General features: G+C 37.9%; 1 protein-coding gene across 1 annotated transcript in view; it reads right to left on the bottom strand.

Moving 5' to 3' along the window:
* LOC149139426 (P-loop containing nucleoside triphosphate hydrolases superfamily protein) overlaps nt 1-12076 on the bottom strand; it is a 576721-nt gene that overhangs the window by 81014 nt on the left and 483631 nt on the right. Inside the window, exon 11 of the mRNA XM_089449256.1 lies at nt 5749-5841. Coding sequence (XP_089305382.1) covers nt 5749-5841 — 93 coding nt within the window. The remainder of the gene's footprint in view (nt 1-5748; nt 5842-12076) is intronic.

Here is a 12076-nt window from a genome sequence, read left to right as displayed (position 1 = left end):
CTCAAAAAAGAACCTGGTATCCATCTCGGCAATGGAAGACAAAGGCTATAAGGTAACCTTCAGCGATGGTAAGGTACGCATATGGAAAAATAATGTTAAAGATGCTTTCACTCTTAGGTTTCGAGTTGATCCTTTATATCAAGTCGGTGGAAGTCTGCTAGGTGTCATGTCTTGTGACACAACGCTTCAGTCCGAACTTTGGCATCAGAGTTTTGCCCACCTTCATTACAAAGCTCTACCCGATGTAAGACAGATGGTAACAGGGATGCCTGAATTCCAAGTAGAGAAAGAAGGTGTATGTTCAGGATGTGCCGAAGGAAAGCTCAAAAGGGGACCATTCCCTTCAAGTCAAAGCAAGACCTCCGATATATTACAACTAGTTCACTTAGACATATCAAGTATGATGCCTGTGAACTCCTTGGGAGGATACTCATATTATCTCACTTTTACAGATGACCATTCTCGAAAGACCTGGATATACTTCTTGAAAAAGAAGGATGAAGTGTTCCCTTGGTTCCGACACTTCAAAGCCCTAATCAAGAATCAAACCGAAAAGAAGATCAAGATCTTAAGAACTGACAATGGGACTGAATATGAATCTAATGAGTTCCATGATTTTTGTAAAGAGGCTGGCATCAAGAGGGAGACTACTACACCATATACTCCTGAACAAAATGGTGTGGCAGAAAGGAAGAACCGCACAATTATGGAAGCTGTCCAGGCCATGCTACATGATCAAAGTCTTCCTAAGTTTCTATGGGCTGAAGCTGCAAACACTACCGTATATGTACAAAATCGATGCCCTCATCAAGCATTGGGTTCCAAGACTCCTGAAGAAAAATTCACCGGTAAGAAACCTGATGTTTCTCATTTTAAAATTTTTGGAAGCCCTGTATACTTTCATGTGCCGAAAGAGAAAAGAAATAAATTGGGAGCATCTGGAAAGAAGGGAATTTTCGTGGGCTATGGTGAAAATACTAAAGGCTATAGAATCTATGTAGCCAGTCAAAGGGAAGTCATAATTAGTCATGATGTCACCTTTGACGAAGATATGGCTCTCAGCAAGGTGATCAATCTTCCGACTTTGAGGAGCTCTCAAGAAGCCAACACCAGGGAACCGAAAGAAAAGGATGATGAATCAATGCCTAATGTAGAAGAACCCATGGATCCGATTGATCCTCCTCCATATGAGCCTTCCTCTTCTAGGAAGAGGCCTTCATGGCTTAAGGGGTTACTTGATGATGCTGAAGGACATGCTGCACCTCGATGAACCTTTCGTGAAAGTAAGAAACCTAATAGGTATCAAGGATACCTGACCATCATGAGCACGATCATACAAAATGAGCCTTCGTCATTCTCAGATGCCATCAAGCATCAAGTATGGAAGGATGCTATGACCGAAGAATATGAGTCTATCATAAAGAATGATGTTTGGGAAGTAGTTCCCAGACCCCAGGACAAGACTGTTGTTACTTCCAAATGGCTTTACAAGATAAAAGCATGCAGCAGATGGAAGCATGGAAAAGTATAAGGCTCGTTTTGTTGCTCGAGGTTTCTCCCAAAAGGAAGGTATAGACTATGATGAGATATTTGCACCTGTTGCCAGATATACGACCATTCGCTCGATCATAGCCCTTGCCGCTTCACAAGGATGGAACCTACATCAGATGGATGTCAAGACTGCGTTCTTGCATGGCTCGATCAAAGAAGAGGTCTATGTGGAGCAACCCGAAGGATTTGAGATTTACGATCGAAAATCTCATGTATGCAGGTTGAAGAAAGCTCTCTATGGGCTGAAGCAAGCACCTCGAGCATGGTATGAGAGGATCGATAGCTACTTGATGAAGCTGGGATTCACTAGGAGTGAAGCCGATCCTAACCTTTACTTTAAGGTTGAAGATGACAAGCCTCTCATACTGGTGTTGTATGTGGATGACCTCTTTCTAACAGGTGCAGACCCTCTCATTCACAAATGTAAGAGGGAGCTGGCCTCTGAATTTGAAATGAAAGACCTAGGACTGATGCACTACTTCCTAGGACTTGAAGTGTGGCAAAAGCCAGGAGAAATTTTCCTATCTCAAGGAAAATATGTGGTGAAGATATTGGAAAGATTCGGAATGGTGGACTGCAAGCCTGTAACTACTCCGATGGAGCTTGACTTCAAGAAGTTAAGCGGTAGTGCTGCTGGACCTGTTTTACGAAATGCTACCGAGTATTGGCAACTCGTCGGAGCATTAATGTTCTTAGTGAACTTCCGTCCAGATATATGCTTTGCAGTCAACACGTTGAGCCAGCATATGGTTGAACCCCACCACATACACTGGATTGGTGCCAAGAATATGCTAAGATATCTTCGTGGCACTATCACTTATGGGTTAAGATACATTGCCAGAGATGTGAGACTATTTGGATACACAGATGCTGACTGGGCAGGCAATGTGGAGGACCGTAAGAGTACTTCCGGGTGTTGTTTCTCCTTGGGATCTGCTTCGATATCCTGGATGAGCAGGAAACAAAAGTCGGTGGCTTTGAGCACCGCCGAAGCAGAGTATATTGCTGCTATGGCTTCTTGTGAGGCAGTTTGGTTGCGAAAGCTCTTCAATGAGTTGTTTGGATTCACATTGGATACCACTGTGAACCTTTGTGACAACCAAAGTGGGATTCGTTTGTCAGAGAATCCCGTATTCCATGATCGCTCCAAGCATATTGATATCAGATACCATTATATTCGAGATATGGTGCAACGGGGAGCTATAAGGCTCCATCATATCAGTACAGATGAACAGGTCGCCGACATTCTGACAAAACCCCTTGGGAAAGTAAAATTTCTGACTTTCTGTGAACAACTTGGAGTTGTTCAAAGACCCTCCAATGAGGGTCATGTATGATGCATTGAGCTCTGAGAGCTCCAGGGGGGTGCGGGGTGCTTCTTGGAGCAGCATATGACCACAGGATTATTCACTATCCCCTGGTGGTATACATGTACACCCCGTGGCGACATTGTAGCAGGATTGATGTGTTCTCCTGTGAGGCCTGGATTGATGTGTTCTCCATGGCAGCCTGGATTGATGTGTTCTCCATGGCAATTGTAGCAGGATTGATGTGTTCTCCTGTGAGGCCTGGATTGATGTGTTCTCCATGGCAGCCTGGATTGATGTGTTCTCCATGGCAATTGTAGTAGGATTGATGTGTTCTCCTGTGAGGCCTGGATTGATGTGTTCTCCATGGCAATTGTAGCAGGATTGATGTGTTCTCCTGTGAGGCCTGGATTGATGTGTTCTCCATGGCAATTGTAGCAGGATTGATGTGTTCTCCTGTGAGGACAGGATTGATTAGTTCTCCTGTCGAGGCATCCTACCCATGCAGTCTGGGACTCATGGGAAGTACCTCTCATCTGATCAATGAGCAGGGAAATGAAGTTAGGGACCATAGTAGTACCGATGGACGCATCGTTGTAACTACCGTACTCCCTACGCTAGGATGACCTCCATTGATTTGGGATCAATGATACTGGTCTGGGACCAGTGGTAGGAGTTGTACCATACTATGACGCTGACTTCGGGTCGGTTGAGACTGGTCTGGGATCAGTGGTACATACTCTGAGACTGACTTTGAGTCAGTGGAGGATGATATTGGTCTGGGACCATTGGAGTTGTACTCACTATGACGCTGACTTTGGGTTGGTTGAGACTGGTCTGGGACCAGTGGTACATACTCTGAGACTGACTTTGAGTCAGTATGATACATCCTCGGTCATTTCTTCTTCTTCATAATTCAGACAAAAGCAGAGTAGAACAGAACAATGCAAGAGCAGAGCAGAACAGAACAAAACAGTACAGATCAGTGCAGGGCAGAACAAGACAAAGCAGAACAAGAAAAATAGAGCAGATCAGGGCAAGGGTCAGGCTGTACAAGGCAGTGCATTTGATGGATGAATAGTAACGACCAATAGACAGATTTCAGATGAAGTTCTCCATGGTTGAGAGGGAGTGTTAAAATTGGCAACCAGGGCAAAACTTCATGTGGGTCATCTTATTCATGGCTAATAATATTTTTATTAGATTCCTCTCATCGAGAGGTGTAGGATTGATATAAAGATCATCCAATTCCGATAAGTATTCATGGAGATATGAATTTATTTTGATTATGGAATTATTATCAAGTCGACCTACAACTCATGTAGGCTCAGAAGCCCAACAGTCGCATCTATTCACCCACCAACGTTGTGTATAAATATAAGAGGACTTTTCCTCATTTAGACTCACTCATCTCATCACATCTCTCTCTCTCTACTGTGCAGATATGAGTCTCTTCTCTACTGCGCTGAAATGGGTCTCTCTCTCTCACACATGTGAAGCCGGAAGCTGTTGAATTGAAGCTGCAACTGCAGAAGTAAAGATTGACTTGTGTGGCCTAGAAGATCTCCTCTTTGGAACTGCGCTATAGGTTCATCTGAACCTCCTCTGAAAGCCGCAACTTTTGGTGGTGGAATGAAGTCAATCCGACGAACGGTTTGCAAGATATCGACTGCCCTAGTTTGAAGCCGGAAACTGCTGAAACTGAAGCTGCAATTGCAGAAGCAAAGATTGACTTGCGTGGCCTAGAAGATCTCCTCATCTGAACTGCGCTGTAGGTTCATCTGAACCTCCTCTGGAAGCCGAAACTTTTGGTGGTGGAATGAAGTCAATCCGACGAACGGTTTGTGAGATATGGTCTACCCTAGTTTGATAATGAAGCCGCTAATGCTGATGCTACTGATCTAGGGTTTGCTACTGCTGATATGAATCAGATTTATTGTACTATTTCTCTCTGCTGAATTATTGAAGATAAAAGAAGATTTGATCAAAGGGTTTCCCCACACATTGTGGGGTTTGTCCCTGGCTAGCCGCCACATCTTGTGTCTCTTGTCTTGGCTTGTTTTCTGTCGATCGTTTAATGTTCTATCTGCACTTTACTTTATGTACATGTGATTGTTAATCGGTGGAATATAATAAGAAAAAGAAGTAAACTGTTATAAGCATAGAACATACCATAACTTAACACCACCCCCCTTAGCTTAACTAGCAGAGAACTTTAACAGAGAGAGTGGGATTAGGTGACAACCTCTTCTCATAGTTTTCCACTAAGATTACACCTTTTGGGTTTGAGGCTTTTTCCCACACGAACTTAGGTGTGAAAGTGAGGCGACAACATAACCACTATGAGATAAACTGGAAATACATGAAAAAATGTGTTTCATGAAAGATAGACAAGATGAAGAGCATGTGAAGCTTGACCCTAAACAATTGAGTAGGTAGAAGGGGCCCATTGTGCATCACCTAGATGAATTTACTACTCTTAAAATTAGGTGATGACCAATCCTTGATTCACACTAACAAGTGCAATATAATTGCATTTTTGAAAAATAACCAAATATGCATGCAGTTTTTGAAGGAATTTAGATTTTTTTCTACAGTCGAAATTGTCAAAATTAATGTTTTCCACTTTCATACAAGATAGTAGCTCTTCAAACCAGAATTGTTAATATTTTTCTTTTTGGGCATGAAAGCACATGTTTAAAGCATCAAATGCATAACAAAGAATCCTTTAGTTACCAACAAACAAATTCCTAATAAATCTAAGAATAAAGAATCTGTGGACAAGTAATGTGGTCTTAAGAATGCATGAAAGGATGTTGTCGCATTGTTTTTACCTATACAAGAAGATACTTCAAAATTCACTTCTGATCATTTAAGGGTAGATTTTTACCTTCGGTGATATGAATGTGGGAAGTGGAGCACCCTTTTGCCTCCTTAGTAATTTCTCCCCAAGTTTTTCAGCACCTCCAATTTCTTCCACCCACTATAGAATAAAAATCAACTAGTTAAGAGATCATTAAAGTTCATAAATACAACATTTACTTGTGAATTCAACCATGGTGGAGTTAAGTAGAAAAATGTGTATGAATATTTCATGTAGTTGAAGGACAAACATGGAAACAACTAGGAAAGATAAATAGCGGAATGATAGACAATTTTTCACACAAATAAATAATTTACTAATGTTATATCTCAAGATTATTATAAATGAGATCTTGGTTAATATCTTCCCCTATGAAGAGGGATTTGAAAAAAACTACTAGTTTTATTGTACAAAAGGCACATGAATACTATGTGATTGAGATTAACACTACAATGAGAGCAGAGTAAGCCCTTGCAAAAACATTCCTAGCACGGATTAAATTTGATGGGTATTTACTTGTATTTTCTTTATTTAACCATCAAATACTGACCATTTTAAAATCATCATGTCACTAACGACAATTACATAATTTTTCAAACCATCAATTTGATGGGTGGCTAATATATATATATATATATATATATATATATATATCTATATATATATATATATATATAAGAAATTTCAAATAAAATTATAGAAAGCAAAAGAAGTTAGTGATTTCGTTGGCCAAGACTCTAGGATAGTATTGCACTATGCAACATCCACAATATTAAGACTTTAAGATGAGATTTCAAGATAAGCATAGACTCATCCATAGTGGATATTTGGACTTACTAGAAAAATCTTGTTTTTGTCTACAGTCACACCATGTGATCCTACATTGTACACACTTAAGCATAAATCATGAACATTGAAGCCTAAAACTTAAAGATTGAGAATCACATGACATGTCCACACCCATGGGCCATTGGTATTCTATATAAAACACTGACTAAATTTTCTTGTTTATGTAGGTGAAATAATTGTTTTCCATTTGATTTTGAGAGTTTTATGTAGTTTCTTTAGTGTTGGCACATTGGTGATAGATCTTAGTTTTTATAAAATGGATCTATTTATTAGTTTGATTAGAAAACAAATATATTTTGTGGTTGGATATGGAAATCTCAAATGTGTGGTTACCAAGGCTATGATGCTTTAGATACATTCACACTTGAATCTAAACACACTTGGGTTGGCACCTTTTGGGTGTTACCCTATCCACTGGAAAGCCCTATTCTTCTTCCTTGTTAGAAGATTATGAATTTCTTCAAAATCCATGTTTGCATATTATTATTGCTTGAAATGTTAGAATCCTCCCAAATTCTTATTTAAAAGTGGCTTCAAACTTGTATTATTATTTATAAGGTCTTCCTTAAGTCCAACTCATCAAATTGAAAGCTAAGATCATTTGTTCTACTTCAATATACATTATAGTTAATGAGTTTGACCAAGTTACTTGAAATTTTTTCAAGAATGGTTTAACATAATTTGTAAAACCTTTGAAATTACATAAATAATGACTATACATAATTGCACCAAATCATTGTCTAGTTTGGCATAAGGAATGAACATGGTTGAATATGTTTGATCTTTTTAAAGTAATATAAAACATATATATCTATGATATTACTTGGTTGAAACTTATTTTATGGTCAACCATAAATTAAAAAGTTTACTAACAAAAAGCACAAACTTATATAAACAAAAAAATGTTTTCACATTCACCACAAAAAATTAACAAAAACACATAATACATGATATTTAAATGATGTGTAAGATAAAAATCAAATGTCATATGAAGGGAAATTTTAAAAGGAAACTCATCATAAAAAATTTACTTGACAAGTAGGAGTGCTCATCAAATTTATACCTAGATTCCTAGCATCATTAATCAACATCAACCACTTGGCTTTAGTTTAGGGAGACATTATTAAAAGTTATATTCCACGAAAGAAGAGTACGAATAAAACTAACTTACCCTTCAAAACATACAATGAATCTTTCAAAGAGAGTGCAATATCTAGGAGTGAATGCAATGCTAAATATCAATTACTTTTGGAAAGGAATTGTCATCACCAAGAAATGCCATGCACCAGTGAATGTCTCCATGCAAAGGAGGAAAAAATTATTTTTTACTATTTTCCAACATTGTCTAGAAAAGGGAACTCTCAAAAGATGTGCTTGTTTGTCTCTGGTTTACCATTCTAGTGGCACTTGTCATTTATGAGGTTGATTCTAGCGCATTTGGATTTAGAGGGAAAACCATGGTACACAACCAACCATAAGAACACTTTTAGCTTGTATGCTATCATGTATGAGCAGACGTTATTGGGCCTAGTAACCCATTAGAATTCACTATCTGAGATTCCCTGTCTCTTATTCAACATGGGGGATGAGTAGAAATTGTGTATAGTATAATTTTTTACTACTATACTCAATAATGGATTTATCATAGTAATATTGACAAGGCCATGCAAAGCACCATTCATCTTGGGTAAATCTTCCATAACAATAAGAAATTGTAACTCCTTAATGATGACTTCACTAGAAGCCAAAAATCTTTTAGTGTGAGTTATAATTCGTCCAATCTATCCAACCCCTTCTATCAAGATCCAAAAGATCTTGCTAGATAAAGAGGATTTTTGTCCAACGGTTTATATTGCTAAATTCTATTACATTAAATAATCAATCAAGGATGCATTATTGTGAAGTGCTTGCATTGTATGTGCAAGATTTAGTTCATTATTAACTCCTAATTTAGTAGAAGAATACTATTTATGAAAAGACCTCTAACTTAAAAAGATAACTTTCAAATGCTTATAAATATCAAATAGAAAATTAATTGAATGGTACATGCATCATTTTGATCACTCAACGTTGTCAGTTATTTTATCACAATTCTATAATCTCATATCACAGTATTTCCTTCATCAATGAGTTAAATGTTCTCGTGATCAGTTAATTAAGCAATATGTTAAATGAATTTTTTTATATCAATATACTTGCAAGTCCTATTCATTAATCAAGTTCAAAACAAAGAATTCAAGGAAACTTTAATAACAAGAAACGAATGATACTAAGATCAAATTAGTGCATAAATGAAAAAAAGCTACTCTAATAGCAATAGTACAATACATACCAATGCATAGGGGGACCTTCCTAGTTTAGGTTACAGTGTAAAGAAGCTACAAAATTAAAAGAAAATCAACATGGAATGTAGAGATCAATGCATGAACTAGAAAATCAACAATATTTTATTAATGCTCAAAATCAAGCTATAAAACTATTTTCTTGAGATCGATATCACCCCCTAAGCTCTTAAACTACTATTTATACAATAATTAAAATATTCTTCTAGAATCTATGCTACCTATGGTGGTATCAATACCCATAGCCCACAATCTTCTAAATAAAAAGTTGAAACATGTTGAAAATTGGGTAGCTTCGGTCAAAATTTAATTGGCAAAACATAAAGGAAAAATCTTATTTTTTAGTTTGACAGGTCGGCCTCATGATCCTTCAAGTTGACCCCACATGTGATAATTGGTCCTCTTAACACTCATATATATTAACCATTGTTGACCTCATTTGGAGACACATCCATCACATCACACATCACATCAAATGGTTCAATCTGATTTGAGAAACAACAGGGAGACTTCACACATGCGGAGGAGAAAGAGTTATGATTGACCAATGTTGACTTTCTGTTTCGGGCTACTTTGACCATCATGGACTTAGGCACTTTGACTCTGTTTTGACCGAATTTCTGGACTATTTTGGGAGACCAAATTTAGGGATACTTTGACCAAAAATTCCTGTGCACTTTGATTAAGGTTGATCGCAGGGTTGACTAGGGTTTGACCACAAGCTTGACTGTGGAATTTGATTGAATTGCAAGAAGAATTTTGTCTCTGTTTTGACCAAGTTTGACTAAGGAAGGAAGGTCAAATTTATTGATGGGTTGACCAAACTTTTCAGAATAGGTTGGACCATTGACTTTTACTAATTAGTGCAGACCATTGACTGCTGTTGATTATACCTCCATAGGCTAAAAAATTGCCGACTGGTATATTTGACCATATTTGATTCTCTCTCATTATTCACTTATTTTGGATTGGTTGATTTCGGAAGTCAAATCTTTGACTTTGACTATTGTTGGATGTATTATTTGGACTATGCATCTCATGTTGAACATTGATTGACTAATAGAAGAAGAAGAATTGATTAAGGGTTTTCCCCCTTGTGGGGTTTTTCCCTGGTCTTTGACCAAATCTTTGTGTCTCATTATGCTTGGCTATCTTCTATTGTGCATTTATTGTTTACTGTTCTATCTATAATTGCTTATCTGTTATTGGGGTGATTGAAATTGGAAGAAATTGTTTAAAGTGATTATAATTGCATAGAACAATATCGAAAATTAACATGGGATCAGAGCTCAGGTGAAGATTAGCCTAAGGAGACCAGAGAGTTGTTAAATTATGAAACTATGGTCAAATTCCACTTTGGACAACTCTCTTGGTGGAGCTAATCATTGCATTGAATTCCTCTTTTCGAAAGGACCAAAATTCACCTAAAGATAACTCAAATCGGATAAGGAGAAGTGTGCTTTTGAATTAAAATCCACATATGTGCAAATTGTCAAGGCCAGCTAGACCACCATGTAGGCTCATGAAGCCCAAAAGTCATGTATTTTCACCCACATGGATTCATATAAATATAAGAGACCTAACACCTCATTTGGCACTTCATCAACACACAACATATCTTCTCTCTCCTCTTCCTATTGGTTCGTACAACTTAGAAAAGGAAGGTTTCTCTCACATGTGTGAAGGACAGGTAGCTGTTTTGATTGGGCCGAATTGCAGGACTGTTGCAGGGCGTTGACTAGCTTTGACTTGGGAATATTTAGCATATTTTGACTTCATTTTTGGGAGAACAAATTGTGCTATAGTAGGCCACAGTTGTTAGCGCTTGATTCAAGGTATTATGTGCTACTTGACCGAAGCCCTAATTGCAGAGTTTGACTGCAGACTCCATCTCCATGTTGACCAGGTTTGACTGCACCAAATCAATATGTTTTGGGCTCATTTCAATCTGCTAAGGAGGCCGCATTATTTTCTCCAACATAGAGCTCCTTTGAAGACTATTTTGAATGCTGTCATATCTCTGGTTAGGGTGCACTTCGACAAGATTGACTATTGTTGACTTGAGCAGATTTTCAGGAAGTTCAGATTTGACTACACTTGACTCCATCTCTCTCTTGGATAGTTGCTTGGCATTTCGACATTTGTCGGATATTGAAATTGATATTGGATGATGTACTATCTCTACTGAACATTCGAAGACAATCTAATAAGAAGAATATTTGCAAGGGTTTTCTCCATAGTGGGTTTTTCCCTGGTCATTGACCAAATTTTGGTGTCTCTTGTTTATTGGCTTGTTGTCTGCATTTATGTTTGATGTTCTTTCATCAATTACTGTCATATCATAAAGTTAATGTGATTTCTGATGAATTAATGCAATTAATAATGGGTTAATGGATTAATGAAGTAACTAACCTAAGCAAAGAACATGTTAACTCAAAAATTAACATGGTTTCAGAGCTAGGTGAGGACAAGCCCAAGCAAAGAGGGAAAGCGAAAGCAATCACTAAGAGAAGTTTGCTGACAAGTCTCCATGATCTCCTCCCTCTGCAATAGAAAGAGTGGAAGCAAGTCATCTAGAACAAATTCCTAGAGGTAGAAACTTTTTGAAGCCCTAATCAGTGACTAAATTACAAGTGAAGAACAAGTGACCAGGAGCTTTGTGCTAGAAGTTCGAGGAACTAGTCCAATAGCCATTCAAGGCTGAGCATCTTATCAAAGGAAGCAGTTCTGATATGAGATCTAAAGTGTGAACTAATGACCAGAGTAATAGCCTTATTAAGGCCTTGCCTCTAGAAGGAAAACTCTCCATAGAAGATCAATTTTTTTTTGGGCATAATTACAAGTCCTAGTTACAGTGGTTTGGACACAATCATATACATGAAGAGTCGGGTTTATTGAGAGGCATATAAGCCCTGTTCTGGGGGACCAAAATGCTAGTCTTGCAGCCCATTCAAGGCCAAGCACCTTGACTAAGAGAATACAATCCTGGGCTCTCTTGTTATTCTCTGAAATCACATCCAAAAGATCTGAACGTTTGTACTACTTCAGAAATTATAAGCATCTATGGATATATGTGTGTGATCCGAGTTGTTTTAGGATCCGAGAGCACAGACGCCTGGGCATTTACTTCTCTTCCAAGCTTAAGTATATATGTTGAAATATGG

The sequence above is a fragment of the Pinus tabuliformis genome, chromosome X, assembly GCF_031772625.1.
Source record: "Pinus tabuliformis cultivar Carrire ecotype Pingquan chromosome X, CPIR1, whole genome shotgun sequence".
Taxonomy (NCBI): domain Eukaryota; kingdom Viridiplantae; phylum Streptophyta; class Pinopsida; order Pinales; family Pinaceae; genus Pinus; species Pinus tabuliformis.
The sequence above is the reverse complement of the archived record's forward strand: the minus strand, read 5'-3'. Positions and strand labels throughout refer to the sequence as shown.